This window comes from Anthonomus grandis, chromosome 8 (assembly GCF_022605725.1).
Source record: "Anthonomus grandis grandis chromosome 8, icAntGran1.3, whole genome shotgun sequence".
Lineage (NCBI taxonomy): Eukaryota > Metazoa > Arthropoda > Insecta > Coleoptera > Curculionidae > Anthonomus > Anthonomus grandis.
Genome location: NC_065553.1, coordinates 4,894,635 through 4,914,059, shown reverse-complemented (window position 1 = coordinate 4,914,059; position 19,425 = coordinate 4,894,635). Strand labels below are relative to the sequence as shown.

The 19,425-nt window shown below is 32.8% G+C and overlaps 2 protein-coding genes and 1 long non-coding RNA gene across 3 annotated transcripts in view; 2 read left to right on the top strand and 1 right to left on the bottom strand.

Annotated features, from left to right (window-relative positions):
* Window positions 1-19,425, top strand: part of LOC126739872 (uncharacterized) — a 67,592-nt gene that overhangs the window by 17,264 nt on the left and 30,903 nt on the right. The window lies entirely within an intron of this gene.
* On the top strand, window positions 3,161-11,249 carry LOC126739870 (proteasome subunit beta type-2-like). The gene is made up of 3 exons (XM_050445692.1): window positions 3,161-3,324; window positions 3,385-3,578; window positions 10,860-11,249. Exons 1-3 carry the CDS (start codon window positions 3,234-3,236, stop codon window positions 11,175-11,177), a joined length of 603 nt encoding a protein of 200 aa, XP_050301649.1. The 5' UTR covers window positions 3,161-3,233; the 3' UTR covers window positions 11,178-11,249.
* Window positions 11,524-18,251, bottom strand: LOC126739868 (minor histocompatibility antigen H13). The gene is made up of 5 exons (XM_050445690.1): window positions 17,948-18,251; window positions 15,794-15,963; window positions 14,932-15,290; window positions 12,348-12,657; window positions 11,524-11,761 (listed from the first exon to the last, which is right to left on the bottom strand). Exons 1-5 carry the CDS (start codon window positions 18,131-18,133, stop codon window positions 11,665-11,667), a joined length of 1,122 nt encoding a protein of 373 aa, XP_050301647.1. The 5' UTR covers window positions 18,134-18,251; the 3' UTR covers window positions 11,524-11,664.

Sequence of the window (19,425 nt, the reverse complement as noted above, 5' to 3'; positions counted from 1 at the left end):
CCTCCTCAAAAGAGCAGCCTGTTTCACATGGTGTCCCACAGGGATCAATGTTGGGTCCCATTTTGTTTCTGATATATATCAATGATAGGGCAAACCTTGATATACAGGGTATATTTATTCAATTTGCAGATGATGCAACGGTACTTTGGCATGACGTTAGTGTTAAAAACCTAAATAATACAGTAAATAGGGATTTAGCCAAAATTAAAAAATGGTGTGATTGCAACAAGCTAACTTTAAATGTTCTTAAAACAAATGTCATGAACTTTAAATGCAGTTTGAGCAGAGTTTGCCTTGGAAACATTGATTTAAATCATTTAAATGAGAATAAGTTATTGGGAATAAGTCTTGACAACAAATTAAAGTTTGAAAGTCATATCAGATTATTGTGCAACAAGTTGGCGTCTAATTGTTATGCCCTTAAAATCATAACAAGAGAAGTAGAGTTTGGTATGGCTAGGAATGTCTATTTTACACTGATTGAGTCAAATCTGAGGTATGGTTTGTGTTTTTGGGGTGCGTGTACCAATCCATTATTTATGAGTGTTTTTATCTTGCAAAATATGGCTATCAGATATATTTGCAAAGTAGGTATAAGAGATTCATGTCGAGAACTTTTTATTACTCACAAAATCCTTACGTTGCTTTCTTTATTTATACTGAAAACGGTGTGCTGAATTCACAAAAAGTACAGAGATCTCAATGTTGGAGAAAGGCACCATTATAGCAGCACAAGGGCTAATGATGTGATTTTGCCTGTACCCTCAAACTCATTAATAAAAAGGTCATTTATATTTGATGGTAAAAAAATGTTTAATCATCTTCCAGCGGATATTAAAGAAGTGCAAAGTAATAGAGTCTTTAGGAAAAGGGTTAAAAATTGTTAGTTGCAAGAGGCTACTATGAAGTAAATGACTTCTTTTTAGATAGATTTTAACATATGACATTATATATTTTATATTTTCTGACGAATATTTGTCTGTGCTCTGTCCGAAATGTGTATGTAGTACTTGAGTTTTGCTGCAGGAGATCTTCTTTTTTGAGCATTATTTTAGTTGCTATTTTATACTTATGAACGATTTGTGTATTGTATGTGTGTTTTTTTCTTTTTTTTTTGTTTGTACCTATGTATGGTAATGCCATTCTTCCCGTACAGCTTTGTCGACAAGATTATCTCTTATGACAATAAAGCATATTTTGATTTGATATGTAATGATTTGTTTATTTTAAAGTTTAAATAGAAAACAGTAAACGGTTGTTTTTTATTCAAAGACTTTAACTATTTGTTTTGTGGTGTGTGAGCTCTGTGCAAAAACTAACGTAAATGAAAAAGTACAGGAACAATAATCAGTAATGGAATATGAAGACCTAGATGGTGATACCCAAGTAACATAAAGTACATTATGCAAGGCCATAAATAATAATTTCTGGTGCTTTGTAGATTTATTGTTACATTTGTAAGAAAATGGTCAAAATTAGCTCCCTGTGCCAAAATTTTCAGGTACAACAGACTGAGGATGAGACTCCAAGAGGTGGCAGGTCTACAGTTTTTATAAAACATATGAATTAAAAAAAATTACATAATATTACCTTCGTAAGTAATAATTATTGTAAAGATGAGCATTCATCTCTAAATTATATTTTTATAGGTGCAAACGGCCAAGAGTATCTATTTTTACACAACACAAAACATCAACAAATAATAATTCTAGATTATGATATTTCCCATAATAAACATCAACATCGCAGAAAAATTAAAATTTCCCGCCGCGAATATTTTTAAATCTGTATTTAACCCATTCTTTAAAAAATCCGCGAAATTCGCCCTAGTCAGAATGAAGCCTTAGAGTAGGCCGATTGGCCGATTCAAATCTTTACTCTTTAAACTTTTCTCTCTCAGTTACCTGTCAAAGGTTTCAACCAAAAGAGTATTCGCGGTTGGGCAGTTTGCAGAATTCACCATTAAATCACCGGTTGAATTAACCCGTTAATCAAAAAAAAAAATCGGTAGATCTCAGGTTGCCGTTCGGTTACTTAAACATTCGGACGCTTTAGTTGATTTTCCTAGAATTTTTCTGACAGTTTGCTGCTTTAATAATATCGATTTCTGTTTATGCTTATATTTTAAATTTTTTCAAAGCAAATAAACTATGGAAGCATTTTCCATGAAAACGTTGAAAGGTTGCCACTGTTGTGACGTTTAAGAAACTAAAAACCAAACAAAAACGACCCAGTTCCATTGTAAGGGTCTCAGTTTCTTATGCTATCAGTTTGTGGCTTTTATAGTCGGCACCAATAAACAAACAAAATTTAAAAAAAAGAGTACTAAAGTTTTATGTTATTCTTCTACTATTCTTAAATTATCCACAAAAAATCAAAATGAAAATTAAGCAACAACAACTTTAACAAAACTAAGCCGTAAAAATGCAAAACTAGGTTAGGAATCCTAGGAAGAATCTATTTGACCGAGATTCCACCCTAAAATCCCGGTTAATCCGATACCTCATCGGTCGCAGCCAGCTGATTTCACCGGTTAATTTTGAAACGTGGTTTTTGTATCGGGTTAATTCTGAAAAGCGCCCGTTCTTACTAATTCCACGCCTAATCAAAATCGGCTCATGAACAGATTCCAAGCGATCTATCGGTTTTAACCGAGGTTAAGCCCTTGGTTGATCTTGAACAGTCCCTTTATAACATAACCAATCGTGTCCGCTTGGAGGTGTTTGGTTGAAGTATATCATCATTTTGTTTGTTTGTAAATTTACCCCAGACGCCAGTAATGTTATATGTAATTAGTTCTTAAACATAAATATCAAAAAAGAACACGAGCCATAATAAATTTTGTATCATCTTTAAAAAGGAAATAATTTGTTGTTTGTTTTTATTTTTTCCCGCACTTATTTTAATATTTTTGACATTTGACGTTTAGAAAACAGCTCCTGACGTGGGTAATTACTGTTCCAAATTGATGACGTATAAAGGGCTAATTGGTGACGTCACGCATCTCAACACGGTTATAACTATAACCGCTTGGACGTGTTTGGTTAATACCATTTAGGAACGGTAATTACCGATAGACCGCTTGGAATCGGTTATGGTCGGTCGCATTGTCATTAATGTCAATTGTCGATGTCACAACATAACCTCTAAATAAAAATTACCAAGCGCTTTTTTTATTTTCCGAGTCATAGAAATCCTAGAAAGAAAAAGTAACAAAAATTAATAAAACCATAATGGAGTGTCTTTTAGGAGTGAAATTTAATGATTTTGTTATAATTGCTGCCGATAGAACGGCGGCCAACAGCATTATGGTGATGAAATCGGGTAAGTTCACCAAGAACCATTTAATTAGCATAAATAAGCACAATAAAATTATTGTTACAGACGAAAACAAGCTTCATAAACTGTCGAACAGGCTAGTTATGGCTGTTTCGGGCGAAAGCGGTGATACTACGCAATTCGCCGAATATATTGCTAAAAATATTCAACTGTATAAGATGAGAAACACTTATGAGTTGAGCCCTAGTGAAGCCGCTACTTTCACACGAAGAAATTTGGCTGATACACTAAGATCAAGGGTAAGTGGAAGATTCAAAAGCCCCACAGTATTCTTAAAATTATGCAAAAGGCTAGAGCCTTCAGTGCAGGCTCTAAAATTGGTATTAATATGTGGCTATATTATAAAGATTTTTTTTAATTAAAGACACTTGGTGTTAATTCAAATTATAATTAACACACTCACTTTTTTTTCTGAATTGTTGCTTATGTTAAGAACATTTTTGATAATTTGATTGAACAGCAATATTGAGTTTGCTTAACTTATTTTTGAGAAAGCAGGATAGGGCATAATTTGCCTATAGCCTATACATGTAAATATCTGCAAGTCATTTAAATTTATTTATTTTTGTAACATTAGTCTATCCAATAGGGTTGAGCAAAATTTCACTACCTGTGAATCATTCACTGTGAATAAAAATTCACATTCACAACTTGATGACAACTTAAAAATAAACTGTGAAATGTCAAAACGTGAATGAGAAAGGCGCGTTCACATAAAGACAAACGAATGCGCGTTGAAATTAACCGAAAGAAGTAATTCATTCATCAGCGATTGGCTGTCGTTAAACAGACTCCCATCGTCTATCCGTCTCTCTCGTTTGTGGGAAAAAACGAGAGAACAATTATTTTTTATAAATTATTTTTATTGTACATATATTATATTTTATATTGTCATGCTTATTTAGTTTTTTTTACTGGATTTTTATAATGATAGAATATTTTAATTTATTAATTTCTGAGGAAGGTAGAATATTAAAATATGTTTGTTTTTATCATTATTTTAAACTTTTAAAGACAAATATTTCTTATTAGGACATCGTGATATTAGCTTTAAAAATGTCTATGAAAATATATATTGTTTCAAATGTGACGACAATTGTTGTCATTGTCAATGATATTTACTTTTAGCCCCCTTAATATTTGTATCTAGGTATGAACTATCCTTAACACAATAAACACAGAATAGTAATACTTTTCTTATTATTATGCGAATTCACTGCCATGATATTAAGTTACACGATAAGCAAACTCGACAACCGGCGCTCAATCGTGAATTCACGTTCACAGGTTATATTCACAGTGAATAGAAAATCGCGTTAACAGTTATAACTGTGAATTCAAATTCACGACTTAGCTCAAGCCTACTATCCAATACTTATTTTTGTAAAAACCAGACTTTATTACTGTGTCCCAATTTTCCATTGTAAATGGATATTGATAAAATATACATAGGTCATATTGCAAATAAGTACAGTTTGTCCCTACAACTTCTTTTTTTTATAAACAGTTTTGAAATATTGCATACATGTGACTGCAGACTAGGGTGGGCCGAAAAAAGCCGATTTTTTAAAAGTCACAAAAAATTAACCAGGCCCAGGGGCTATTTTAGGGGTCAAAATTTTTTTGTCAAAAAAATTAGGGGCGCTACCTTAAAATCTTTTTTAATTAATCTGTTATATTTCCAGAAAAAAATTAAAGATAATAGTAAGCATTTTAACCCACCCCATGAACGAAGACATTTTTTAAAAAATCAAATATATACCATAAATCAACATGTTTGTATGATTATGCACATGCAGCCTTTTGCTTGATTAGTATAATTTTAAATATAAAACTATACTAATCAACCCAGAACCCACCACATGGAGGTATCTGCACCTGGAGTTCCTCCCAATTGGGGATCCTCCCACCCATATATTTCTAACCTTACTTACGTCACGTTATCAAAAATTGGTAACATTTGTCGACCTTCTAATTTCATTCGAACGTAGCCGTCTCTGGACTCATCACCACATACTATAGTGGAGGCCTCAGTAACCAGTTTGACGCAGCGTTCTACTGCCTGAGTGTGACATGGAAATTTCTCAAAGTTTGGCACAAAAGCACCTTTTAATAAATTATCCAAATCTTCATTTTTAAGAGCAACTGTTAAGGGTGGTTCAGAAATTACAGTTTTTTGCCAGTCTATTAAATCAATGTAATCCTCAGCAGCTAAGTTGGTCGAAGGTACCCTAAAGACCCTCACTTCATTGCTGGGATGCATTCTGCATTTTTTTAATCTTCTCACAGCCAATGTCTTTATATGAAGCCTTGGGTCTGTTAGCATTGCTAAGAGCAAATTTTCAGAATGGGCAAAATAGGCATTGGCGGCAAAGACTTTGTCGACTATTTTAGTAACTTTAGGTGGAAAAGTTCCGGAAGGAGTAATGGCTTTCCACAAATGTCGTGCTCTGTTGTAGATCAGTGGTTGGGTCTTAATATCAAACCAAACAGGGGCATATACTTTCATAATAGTTAGATAGATCACTATATTTTGCTGCATAAATTAACTCAGTATGGTTTTTCAGGGAGATTATTTAATTTATTTCATTCCTACTTGATTGGTAGATCTCAATATGTCGAATATGAGGGCTTTAAATCGAAACTTTTTAACGTAACGTCGGGTGTGCCACAGGGCTCGAACCTGGGTCCGCTCCTGTTTAGTTTTTTTATAAATGACTTGATTGAGTCACTCACTTGTCATAGGCTGGCTTTTGCCGATGATTTGAAGCTATATTTAAATGTATATGGCTTGGAGGATTGTGTTTTTCTTCAGAACTGTCTAAATACATTGGAGGTATGGTGCGCTGTTAACAGGTTAGGCTTGAATGCGGCTAAGTGTAGTGTGGTCAGTTACTCTAGATCAAAAACACCCTTAAATTTTAATTACTTTATTAATGATACTATTTTGAGTAGATTAGAGCAAATTACTGATCTTGGTATAACCTTTGACTCTGAATTTACATTCGTTCCACACTTCAATAACATAGTCAAGTCAGCCCTGAGAAGGCTTGGGTTCATAATTAGAAGTTCTCAGAGTTTTACTTTGGAGTCTACATTAAAACTGCTTTTCTGTTGCTTTGTGAGATCAAAACTGGAGTTTGGCTGCGTTATATGGAACCCGCTCTATCAGAATCATGTTGGTCTCCTTGAATCTGTTCAGCGTAGATTTGCTAAGTTTTTGGCCTTCAGGCAGGATGGCATATATCCGGTAAGAGGGTTTGATCATCGGCAACTATTGGAACGCTTCAATCTACATCCATTACAACTCAGAAGAATGATCTTCTCTGTAAAATTCCTGCATGGGTTACTGAATGGATTCATTGATAGTCCTGTACTTCTTTCCGGTGTACGTTTCATGGTGCCTAGGCTTAATGCTAGACATCCCCTAACATTCTTTCTGCCAAGGCCTCATACTAACATCCTGTTGAAATCGCCACTATATACAATATGCTCTATATTTAATCGGATCTGTCACATGTGCGATATAAATTTCTCTCCGGTTCATGTGATTGTCGATATCTTGGTGGATCATTACTCTTGGGATTAAGACCCATGTGTTTAAGTTATAGTTAGTAGGTATATTGCAGTTAATTTAATTTAATTTAATTTTGTTGAATATGTGATTATCTTGTTAAACTTTTATAATTGGGTTTTTATATCATATTAATAGTTATTTGTTCTAATTCTTTGGATAACTTTTGAGAATGTGACTTTACTTTACTCTTTTTCTTTTCTTTTCATTCTTTTAGGTTTGTTTGTGTGTGTTTTTTTTTAACTATATTTTTCATTGTTTTGCAACTGTTTCCTGTTATTGGGCAAGTTGCCTGTTGAAAATCAAGGCTTATTATTAAAATAAATTCTGATAAAATAACTATGTTTAAAAGGGGGTTTTCGGTGGCTGCATATAAATGCAGTATCCTGTTGGCTGTAGTAAGCCAGCGAGCATGGGACAACTTTCCAGGATCTTTATTTGCCAGACTTTCTGGACAGTGCCCATTTTTAATAGCAAAACAAATATTTTACAAATATTGTTGGTCAGTGCTTCGAATATCTGCTGTTAGTTCTGGAAGCTCTGTGTCTATAATGTTAAATTTCTTTAATGGCATTTGTTGGCAGTCTTTTAGTAGCAAACCCACTGGCCCTGAAAAACTGTAAGGTCCCTTGGTCTCGCCATCTAAATTTTAAAGAAATTGATGTAAAGGCAATTCATTGGCACATATACTTCACTGAAGGGGTTTTCCGATATGAGTTTCCATAAGATGAATAATGCCTCCCTTCCATCCTGTATTTACATTCGTTCCATCGCAACCTATTACAGACAAAAAACTTATATCCGTCTGATAATTCTCTAAACATTTTAAAAGTTCATTTTTAATATTTACTGCAGTAGAAGCTCCTTTTGGGTCCGGCTAAAAATTATTATTTTTTTATAATATTTTTTTTGGGTTATAAGGAGGTTAAATCAAATGTATTTTTCGGTACCGCTCTTTAAAAAAATAATATTAAAAAAAAACCCCTTGAGGTGCCCCTGGGCCCGGCTGGATTTTTTTTTGTCGTAAATTTTTTGTTTATTTTTTTTTTTAGAAAAAAACGCACCCTTTTTGCTATAGCGCTTTTTATAATTAAAAAAAAAAAGAAGTTTTTTCGGCCCACCCTACTGCAGACACCCCTAATTAAATAACTCATTTAATTGTTTTTTGAAATTTTTTGTGTTATAAGCAGTTTTTTGTTATTTCTTTGACAAAAAGTGACAAGGTGCTATCACTAATACACTACCAACATTTATTGTTAAATTATTTTTTTCTGTAAACTTCATTATTTTTTAATTTAGAATGCCATAAATAAATTGTCAAAAATGTCTTGATTTGGATCAATTTTACATCCTTGTGAAATTTTTAAAATTATGCTTATACAAATTTAACTCTCTAATTTTACTCTGAGGCACTCCCCATTTCATGATATAAAATTGTGGAATGCCTTAGACAGATCTTGAAAATATATTACCCATATTTTATCATCATTAATCTGTGTACACAATCTTTGATTTATATATATTGAAATTCTGCAACTGATAGTGAAATTCAAATTGGATGTTGCCAAAGAGGCTTTAGCAAAATCTTTGGCAATATGTTGTGAATTTGAGTATAGTACATCATGTTCACTGGTTTTTCACATCTACTGCCAAAATGATTTAGATTCATAATTTAAATATCAGTTGAAATTGATTAAGATCAAATTTATTTAGTTAATATCAAGTGAATAGAGCTATCTAAACTATTGGACAAGACTTTTTATTACAATTACTTGAAGGTTCTTTGCTTGTACATGAAAATTTGCAGGCCAATGAGTAAATTCAAAGATATATGATATATAATATATATAAGATATATTGTGGTAAGAGACAGAAGGAAAGTTGGTTAATCATTAACGAATGTAGGCAGTCTTCTCGTCGGCGGTTGGTTGAATCGGACTTGGGGCCCGATGATTTCAATGACTATTTTTCTAATATTGCTGAGCAGTTACTGGAAGCAGTTCCCAGTGACGGCGATCCATTGCAGTATCTTAATTGGAATGCTATCAACCAATCATTCTTTTTCCACCCTGTAGATGCCACCGAGGTCCTTGGTCTTCGGGTTCCGATGGTATCTCTTCACATCTGCTGTCACTTCTGCCTGCAAGAGCTTTAGGTGCTTTGGCTTGGGCAATCAATCAGTCATTTCTTCAGGGCGAGTTCCCTTCCTATTTAAAGGAAGCTATGATTATCCCTCTTCATAAGGGTGGTAGCTTGGACCGACCCTCTAATTTCCTTCCCATATCAATTTTGTCTACCCTCTCCAAGGTTCTTGAGCGACTTGCAAAAAAGATAATTGTCTCTTTTTTGACCAAATACAATGTGCTGTCCCCTAATCAGTATGGATTTCAGTCATCTAAGGGCATGCAGGATGCCATTTTCAGATTCTTGGAGAGTGTGTATCTATCAACTCCAAGGAGGCTGCAGCAGCCGTGTTCTGTGATCTGTTTAAGGCCTTCGATTGTGTGGATCATGGAATACTGCTGTCAAAGCTTGTTTTTTACGGATTTAGGGGAGTGGCTTTGGGGTGGTTGAAGTCATACCTGTCTGGCCGCACTCAGAGGGTGGTTGCATCTGGATTTTCGTCAGGGATAGCACATCCTAAATGTGGTGTACCCCAAGGGTCAGTGTTAGGTCCTATTTTATTTTTATTATATGTTAATGACTTAAGCTTTCTATCACTGCATGGACTAGTGGTTCAGTTTGCCGATGATACTACAATTCTGTGGCATAACAAAGATCAAAAAGTAGTCAGATCTCTCATAGTAGAGGATCTTCACAAAATTAAAGAGTGGTGCATCTGCAATCAGCTTGTATTCAATGTTGATAAGACTCTTGTTCTGGGCTTTAAGTGTAATGTAGAGGGTTTTTTGAGCAGAGCCCACTACATGGTAGGGATTATTGTCGATTTCTCGGCGTCTTCATTGATGAGAGTTTAAGGTTTGACAACCACATTTTGGGCCTCGCTGCTAAACTTTCTTCTGGTTGTTTTGCAGTCAGCATTGCCAGGCATGACTTGGGAGGGTTGTTTGCTCGTTCAGTTTATTTCGCCTTAATAGACTTTTATATCCGTTATGGGTTCCCATTTTGGGGTTTGTGCTCCAAGGGACTCCTTAACATAATTTTTACTATTCAGACAAAAGCATTAAGCTATCTGTGTGGTGTTGGTCTGAGAGTCTCTTGTAAACCTCTTTTTATAGCTGAAAGAATTTTAACAGTTTTCTCACTCTTTATATTGGAAACTGCAACACTCATACATAAGTCCAAAGTCCACCATCCTGCACTAGTCATAATACTCGTCAAGTGGGCAACTTATATCTTCCAATCCCCACCTCCTCACTTACGAGAAACTCTCTTATATTTATTAGTCGTAAAATATTTAATCATGTTCCTTTTTCGATTAGGACTGTTACAGACCTTAAAAAGTTTACTTTTATAAAAGGTAAAAAACACGAAATCTATTTTGTGTAGATTTCGTGTTTTTTACCTTTTATAAAAGTGTATGACCAGCATCTTTGGGATAATAGATGAATTTTTCGAGTTAAAAAGTTTAGGAGAGAACTAAAGAATTTAATCTTACCAAAAGCTTACTACACATTGAAGAGTATTTTAACCACTCATTTTAATGTTTAAAATTAATTATATATCTATTGATCAGATTTATTTTATTTATTTTTTTTTTTTATTGTTCTTGTTTTATGTTGGTTCTCGTCTTTTTTTTCTTTTTTTTTCGATTATATAAAACATGCTTCTATGTACAATCAAAATCGATTCTGTATTCTGTTTTTGTCCTGTATACTGTATAACCAAATAAATACTTGTATTATAAATTCTAGGATTAGGAAGCTTTTAGCAAACTTAGCAAATAAAGTATATTTTGACTTTGACTATAAATTTTCATTTTCAGTCACCTTACATGGTAAACCTTTTGCTAGCTGGTTATGATGAAAACGAAGGCCCACAACTCTATTATATGGATTATCTAGCATCAGTAGCCAAAGTAGACTATGCAGCTCACGGTTATGGAGGTTACTTCTCCCTGTCAATCATGGATCGTAACTATTTGAAGAATATGACTCCTGATCAGGGATATGAGTTGCTGAAGAAGTGTGTTCAAGAGGTCCAGAAGAGACTGATCATCAATTTGCCCAACTTTAAAGTGCAGATTATTGATAAGGATGGTATCAGAGACCTGCCTGATATTAATCAAAAATCTTTTGAGTAAAAGTTTTTTTTTTTTAAATTTTGTATCTTAACTAATTTAATATTTCATGATTGAATAAATATGTTATTTGTATTACTTGGATTTATTTTTAATGTCGTTCTAGGCAAATAAATTTCACACTCAATTTCAAAAAAAAAACATTTTATTACAAAATAAAAAAACAAATATTGGAATTTATAGATCATAAGTAAATATTAAAAATGTGAACTTTTTGCTATAACAAAACTTATAATAGATAACAATTGCCAAAGCCGCAATTTGGTAGACATTGACAAAAATAGTAAAAATATTAATTCTTCTTGTGCCGAATTCCAATAATTAATATACTCTTATAAAACAATGAAAGTAACTTTATAAATACTTTTATTTCCAGCTACACTAAACCGAAGACGTTGATTTAATCAGTTCTAAAAACAATATAGATACCCTTTCACTTATACCGATGCAGCCTCTTTTTTTATTGGAAGGGTTGTTTGTCTTAAGGTGTTTATTTCACCTTTTCTTTTTTTGCCGATGATGTCTGTTTTGCTTCTTTGGTCTCTTTCTTCTTTTCTTCAGTTTTTTCATCATGAGAGTCTTCATACCTATATTTAAAATATTTTCAAAATTTAGACAGAAAACCTTGTTTGATTCATATCAGAATAATGTGATGCCATAAATTATGAGAAAACTGTAAGGTACTGGTATAAGTTTTCAAAATTATGGTTAGGGGGCGTCACAGCTATTTTTTAAACTACTTAAAATCCAACAATTCTCTTACCACAACAATATATCATAAAAACAAAGAACAGAGAGCTTTTTACTACTAAGAATTAAGGAAATTGACATAACTTGAATGATATCATTTATTAAAAGCATAAATTATGTTGCAATTCTAGTAATATTGTTATGGATGTATTTGAATACTTGATTATAATCATTTTGATGGTTTTAATATTTAAATAACTTGAATGATACATTTAGTATTTTGGAATCAAAATGTATATATCATATGTTACACAGTTCTATTCTTCCGCTGGAATAAGTGTCTAACAAAACTAATATTTTAACAATTATCTTTTTTCATTGAGTAATCTCTGTTCTAGTTGAGTATTTTCTGATAACTGTATTTTTTTATTTGTGATTTATCATAATTAAAGCCGTTTACTGGATTATTGTTAATATACTTACTTAAATAAAGCTGTTAAATCTCCTTTGACTAAGGCCAAAGCCATTGGAGTACCAAGACATGCTGGCACCAAATACAACAGAGCAGGTTGAGCATGTTTGAACACATGCATAACAAATATGGTGGCCATCAAACCCATGAAATAAGCGACAACTGTAGCATGGAAGTAAGTTTTTGTTTTCCTCTTGAGACTATGGTCGAATCTTAGCAGTAATGCAATAAAAATTCCGGGAATCACTATGTCACCTAGTCCTAACATCGCGAAATTGTTAGCTGCTAGTCCGTTGGTTAGGAGGTCTTGAGGAAACACCACTGAAGCGAAAAAAATATTTAGAGTTATTCTAAGAAATACAAAATAGAAAGTTTATATTTAGAACAGTTCTAATATTTCATTAATTCAAGCTGTCAAGTCAGCTCTTAGCTGACGTCAAGTACAGTTGCTGACATATTCAAAGTGGTAGTGTTTCAAATTTTGGAATTTGGTTAGTTTAGTGAATTAGTGTAGAGAGATGGTGTATTAATTTTTTAACAAAACAGTGAATTCAAAATGTAAATTCAATTTCATGCTGGGTTTATACAACTTTTTTAATGTTTTTCCTAATATTATATGTCTAATGATTTGGTTTGTTTTTTTTATGTGAACAACTCAAAAGTAATTGCATACCCAAAATTTGATAGTTGTAATAAAGGTATTTAATTATAAAGAAAGAGATCAGCAGATAAAATCTGTTTTATATTATAACATTTTACACTATATAACTTTAAATGAAGGCTAACTGGTGCCTCATAAATTTAAATAACCAATTACTATATCATATTGTAGACAAGCAAATGTGTGTGTGATGCAAATACATTTTCCTGCTAAATTTATACATATCTACAAATTTAAACATAACTAAAACAAAAAAATAAATTCAGTCGGATTACCAAAACGGTGCAACACAATTACAAGACGCACACACTGATATTCAATTTAAATAGTGTTGCTGAACGGTGTAATTGCAATAATCTGGAACTGAATCTAAAGAAGTGTGTAAATATTTCGGTAGTTCTAATTATTAATTGTCAATACACAATCAACAATATTGAATTTTTCTTCTAATTCTTTTTGATACCAAGCTAACTTTTTTACCGCACATTTTGGATATTATTAACAGTGGTATACGTAATCTTGGTTTTATCACTCGAAATAGTGTAAATCTTTCACCTTACTATTTCAAATTATTTTATTGAATGCCTTAAGGCTCTACAAAAAAAATTCTTAAGATCCCTAGCTTAAAGGGCTGAAATTAATATTTTTCATTATTATTATGATGACTATAATGCCAATCAGTGCCCAAAAACCCCAATCTAGAAGTCAAACGGGAACATTTTGATGCAACATTTTATAAGATCTTGAATGGTTTAAATCATTGTCCTACTATCTTGGAAATTTATTTTAACACCTATCAAAGAAGGGTCAGTCAACTCCCCTATGTTTCTTCCACCTTTTCATTCACCCAACTATGAGTTTTTTCTCCACTCAGTGACACACATGTCACTTTAACCATCTCACACATTTCACCATCAGTTTTAACTATCTGAAATCACTTAAAAATGATTTAAAAAGATTCACTGCTATCTCACTGAACCCTACTCGACACAATCAAAGGCCTTACTATAGTCTAGTAATATCAAGGCCGTGATTTTACCCTTATCACGTTCAGCAATAATATCATCAATCAAACGTCAATCATAGGGTTGTAACCTGCCCTAAAACCAGATTGCTTAGAAGGCAAAATTAAATTACTCTCTAAAAAGTGATGCATCTGATGTTCCAAAATTCGTTTTAGTACTTTGGAAAGGGTGGGTATTGATCTAAAGTGGTCAAATTTGAGATTTTAGATAAAGACGTAACAAATGGTTCTTTCCAATTCTTAAGAAAGTATTTTTATGTTATATGGGTTACATTGTGCTAATTGTTTGTGTAGAATTTTTATTATTGTCTAGGGTTTGTCATGAAAGTCGGACACAAGAAAAACAGCTCACAATTAAATAATATATAGTGGTGGTACACAAATATCGTCTTACTGCAAATCACGTCTTACACATATCGTCGTCGTTTTTATAATTCTAATTCGGGAGTGGTTCCCCGCATCCGTCTTTTACTCAACACCTTGAGGGCGCCAGTTAAAACAGCGTTCTCACCTTTAAGTGAAATTATTATAATTGTTGGCAAAATATCAAAAGCATTATAAATTAATTAAAATTACACCTACATGTGTATTATCTGATTTGCAGGCAACCTAAGAAAAAAATAAATTTCTGATTATTATTACTGTTGCAAAATCAAGTATTCTGTTGTTGAAATGGTCTAGATTAGTATAGTTCTGAGTGCCACTGCTATATCTGGTTTAAGATTATCATATTTCCCTTTTTTAATATTTTCGGTAAATTAGATCTGCCTTTGAAATACAATTTTTTTTTATATTTTTATTTTTAAATTTGAGTACATGTTAAGTATACAGACAATATGTTCAAAACATGCACACAAGACAACAAATACACAAATTCTTAAATGCTGGGACTATACAATAATAAACTTACATTTAATTGGTGCCTCGAAACTCCTAGCTACAGTAACCATGACATCGGTTCCAAACACCCAAAAGATGTCATAGAAAAACAGCCCACACAGCAAGATACAACCAGTGACTACGTTGTTAAGATGCAATAGTTCAACTGCGTTCACGGCAAACGCCAGACCAAACAGGTTGTTGGCTACCCAGTGTTTTTGCAGAAGGTACCATGCACCCACTAAGGAGCAAGCTGTTAGAGAGACCACATCGTAAGTGGAGAAACGGTAGTCGATAAGGTATTGAGCAGTGTCCCCTTCGCCTTGTTTAAATAGGATGTGGAAGGAGATGTTTGGGATGGCTGCTGGCACTAATTTACCTATCACCGGACTAAAATATAAAGTTGGTAAGCTAAAATTCATGAAATCTCTAAGGGACTAATATTAAATTATGTTTTTTATCATTTCTAAAATCTAAAGGATCATTAAATCCTGTCCAGAATTTATAGAGAAGAAATAATAGATACAAAAGTGTGTGAAATTGTGGTTATGCTAACATATTGATCACATAAATTTACTAAGAAAAAATAAATCCATTAATTTAACCTAGAAACCTATAGCAGATAAATTTTTAATTTTATATTAATAAACCTATAAAAACGTACTTTATAGGAAGCAAAAGTTACATTAGAATAAATATTTAAAAAAGTCACATAAAAATAAATTGTTGCATGCAGAAATACACTGATATCCTCTGCCATGTGTACTTAGACTACTATTGGATATGAGATATACTATTGACCTTAAAATATTTTGAATTTTGTGTAGATACCTTTATTTAATAATGAATTTAAAAACATTTTAGGACACAAGAATTTTGTTTTTTTTTCTTACCTTAATAGATGTGTAAGAGCAAAAACCCCCAAGAAGAAAAAGTATCCAGTTAACAGCAAGTTGATGTACTCCTTTGAAAATAATTTGAAAATTATATACAAGGCAAAGAGAGCACATGATGCCATTATGGGAAATATGGCCGCATCTTTCTTTGTCATTTTTTCTGGTTTCTAAAAAAGAAAGACTTAAATAATTAATGCCAATTTTCTTTAATCTTTATTTTAAAGGTTTTACAGATTAGTTTCTCATTGCATTTTATTTAATGTCCAAAATAAGGTTTTTCTCATGAATCACCAGAAACAAGCAAGGTTATGCCTTACTGTTTAAATGGTTAATTTAAAAAAGGAGACAAATCACCTGGAGAATTATCAGTCCAGTGTAATACTGTAAACCTGTGCTAAGTATTCTCATTAATAACTAATTTTTTTATCATGGTCTATATACAGTGAGGTAAGAAGTAGCTTCTGAGTAATTTAACACTTCCAAAATCATAAATTAAGTTTAAATTGTCTAAAGCCACTTATATAGCTTTTTCTCTTACAAAGGAAATTGACTCCATTGAGAATGGAAAGGAAATATTAAGGAAACAACACATACAAAACATTTGGGCATTGTAATTGACCAGTATCTTAGAGGAGGCAACCTTTTGCAGAGTTTTAGTTGAATCTTTGAGGTAATAGAATTTTAATATGGAAAAGACTTGTGTGTGTCTTACATATAATTAAGAAATTAGTCCTTGGAATAATCTCTTAATTGAAATAACCTGTACTGAAATTAACAAAAATAAAAATGATTATGGTTCACACATTATCAAGACACAACATATAGCTGATGCATTCTCAGAGATTTTCTAAAATCTTAATCCCAAAAATGCTTCGTACACCAACCTTAACACTTTATTCCCTGTTATTGACATTAAATCATTCTCAGGAAGCAGAGGTGCTTGATTTACTAAAGTCAACAAAAGGACTAGATTTAATTTGATTTTTTTAAATAAAAGACCACTTGTTGCACCTGCTTCATATTTATTTTTTTATTAATTAAAGTTTAATCTCTGCCTTTATAGTTATTCCATTCCCACTACTTTGAAGCACTCAAAAATAAGCCAGGCAGATATTAGTAATTCCAGACCAATAACAATTATTGAGACACAATAGAATTTCCCATCAAGTAAAAAACAGTACTTTTTCAGAACATTGCCTCCTAGAAGGTTGCACTACAGCAATTAACTTACTAATTACCGCAGAGACTATAGATGAAAATCTTAATAACTCATGATAACTTAATATTATCGATACAAACCTGTCAAAAGCATTTAAGAAATTAGATCCAGAGATTCTATTGTATGGGCTTAAGCTATTTTCTCTATCTGATGGTCTTATATTGTTGTTGAATTCATGGATATTAGAATGCATACAGTAGCATTGAGATTCAAGCGAATACTCATCCACATCAGGGGTACTTCAAGTGTACATGGCTCACTTTTATTTGATATTCTTATTGATGATGTTTTGTCAGACTAAACCCACAAGTACTTTTTAATGCTGATTATCTTAAACTCCTCCTGTTACAAATCAACTCAGTAACTGACTTTTTGACATTTTTGATACCTCTCTTACAGAAATTAAATAGCACCTATTTTAGATCTTTACTCCTCTTGTTTCTATATGAATCTGACCTTCCCTTACCGTTGATTATCCCAATATATTATTATGTTGATTAATACTTATTTTAATATATGTTCTCCTGCTTTGTAATTGGAGTCTTCTTGTTAAAAGAACTAAATAAATAAAAGATTAAAATAGTTGTGAACCTGCGATGGTTTCGCCCTGCCAGCTCTAAAATGGTTCATTTGAGTTGGCAACCTTTGAAATTTATTTGGTCTCTTATTTTGAAATAACCTACCTTTTCAAATAATGGTAAAATTATATGATGCTTTAAGTATGTTATTTAATCTAAAGAAAAAGCTTTAGAATGATCTATATGGTACCATAAGGCTTTCAAATCACTAATTTCTCTTACCATCTGTTTCAAGAGAACCTACCTACCCAGCCAAAGAACTTAGTTTTTACATGGGTATTCATACTTGTATATTCAAATAATCACTGTACCTCTCACAAGTACTACATAAAAAAAGACAGGAAATTGAATTACCTTTTCCTTATGGTAAACAACAGATCTGTAAGAACCAAATATAATGGGCAACATTGCCATGAAAACGATACTGCCATAGGCCACGGCCATTCCTTCGGGAGTACTTGGAGTTTTACCGGTTTTGTTACCTTCGCTTTCCGTCAAATTTTCACCCGTTTGGGCTATCAAATTGCCCAGGACATCCATTTCAAATTATAACTTTAAAAAAAAAAACTGAGACTGCCTGACGTGTAATTCGTAAAGGTACACCTAGCCAGTCAAGCTAACGTGGGGTAAGGGGCCGATCAACAAAAAAAAAATGACATGTGGAGAAACGTCAAATAGTTGTGACGTGTGTGAACTGACAAAAGTAATAGTAAATGTGACGTGTTAAAAAGGACGCGATGTTGCCGGACTTCGATCGATATTTGATGTTTTTGATGGTCGTATCACAAAAGTATAGAAAAGTGTGGGTTGCATATAAACTGATCAAAATTCTTCTGACAAATCTGCTAGTGTCCTCTCGCTTGACAAGGGAAACTGTTGTAACTAACTTGACAGTTTAACGTGCCTAATAGGGCCTATCAAAATGGTAGAAAGGTATGGTCAAATTAACGCGGCAAAATAAGATTTCATTTAATAAGAAATCTCATTGTATTATTTAATTGCAATATCTACAGCAAACGGTATTGAATAATGTTTTAAGAGGTTTACAAAACAAAATATGTTTGTATATTTAGATGATATTATAATATAGCATACAGGGTGACAATTTAAACTTGAAATGGCCATACATTAGGAACGAAAGACTCAATAAAAAAACGCCGAAGGCAGTTTCTATGAAATAGACCTTCAGATGTAAATGTAGAACAGGCTTCTAAAAGTATAAATAGTGACCTAAACTTAAACTTGGGCTACGCGAAAGAACACAATCTTAACATTAATCACAATAAAGCTAAAGTTTTACTTTTTGGCAATAAAAATCGTCGTCCTAATATTGAAAATAATACATACATTCAATTACAAAATTATAATTTGGCCCTATTAATTGAAGCAGTTTCCTAAGACTATTCACACTTAGCCGATAATATTGAAATTAATTTTTTGGGATGCTCTACCAAACTGAAATGTATTTTGTAAAACTGTCCTTTAATTAACCTTTGACTAACAATAGGCTGCACCCAATACTTTTTTTACTTTATTTTCTGGCGTTATTACGCAATAGAAGAGCTACTACACAAGTTGTTTCAACAAAATCCATTTCGAAAATACACCATGCGATTTATTACTCGCTGTGCGCGCCCTAATTTTTTGTACTCGAAAATGTTTGCGACTGCGACTCAAAGTCGCACGATAATAAATCACCAGTGCGCGCTTAGCCTTAAGGTCGCAGAACTAAAAACGCGTGTTTAGTATGAAATAACTCTTGAAAGGCCAATTTTCCCCATTGGCCAAAATTACGACGTATGACAAACATGGGTCAGCTGTTCGATTTCGAT

Excerpts from the sequence above, each read along its gene's own strand:
- LOC126739868 (XM_050445690.1), bottom strand. The coding sequence starts at position 18,133 with ATGGATGTCCTGGGCAATTTGATAGCCCAAACGGGTGAAAATTTGACG. Across the intron at positions 15,291-15,793 it reads GCTCTTACACATCTATTAAG|TCCGGTGATAGGTAAATTAG; the intron begins GTAAGAAAAAAA and ends TTTATATTTTAG. Across the intron at positions 11,762-12,347 it reads GATTTAACAGCTTTATTTAA|GTATGAAGACTCTCATGATG; the intron begins GTAAGTATATTA and ends TTTTAAATATAG.
- LOC126739870 (XM_050445692.1), top strand. The coding sequence starts at position 3,234 with ATGGAGTGTCTTTTAGGAGTGAAATTTAATGATTTTGTTATAATTGCT. Across the intron at positions 3,325-3,384 it reads CATTATGGTGATGAAATCGG|ACGAAAACAAGCTTCATAAA; the intron begins GTAAGTTCACCA and ends TTATTGTTACAG. Across the intron at positions 3,579-10,859 it reads CTGATACACTAAGATCAAGG|TCACCTTACATGGTAAACCT; the intron begins GTAAGTGGAAGA and ends TTTCATTTTCAG.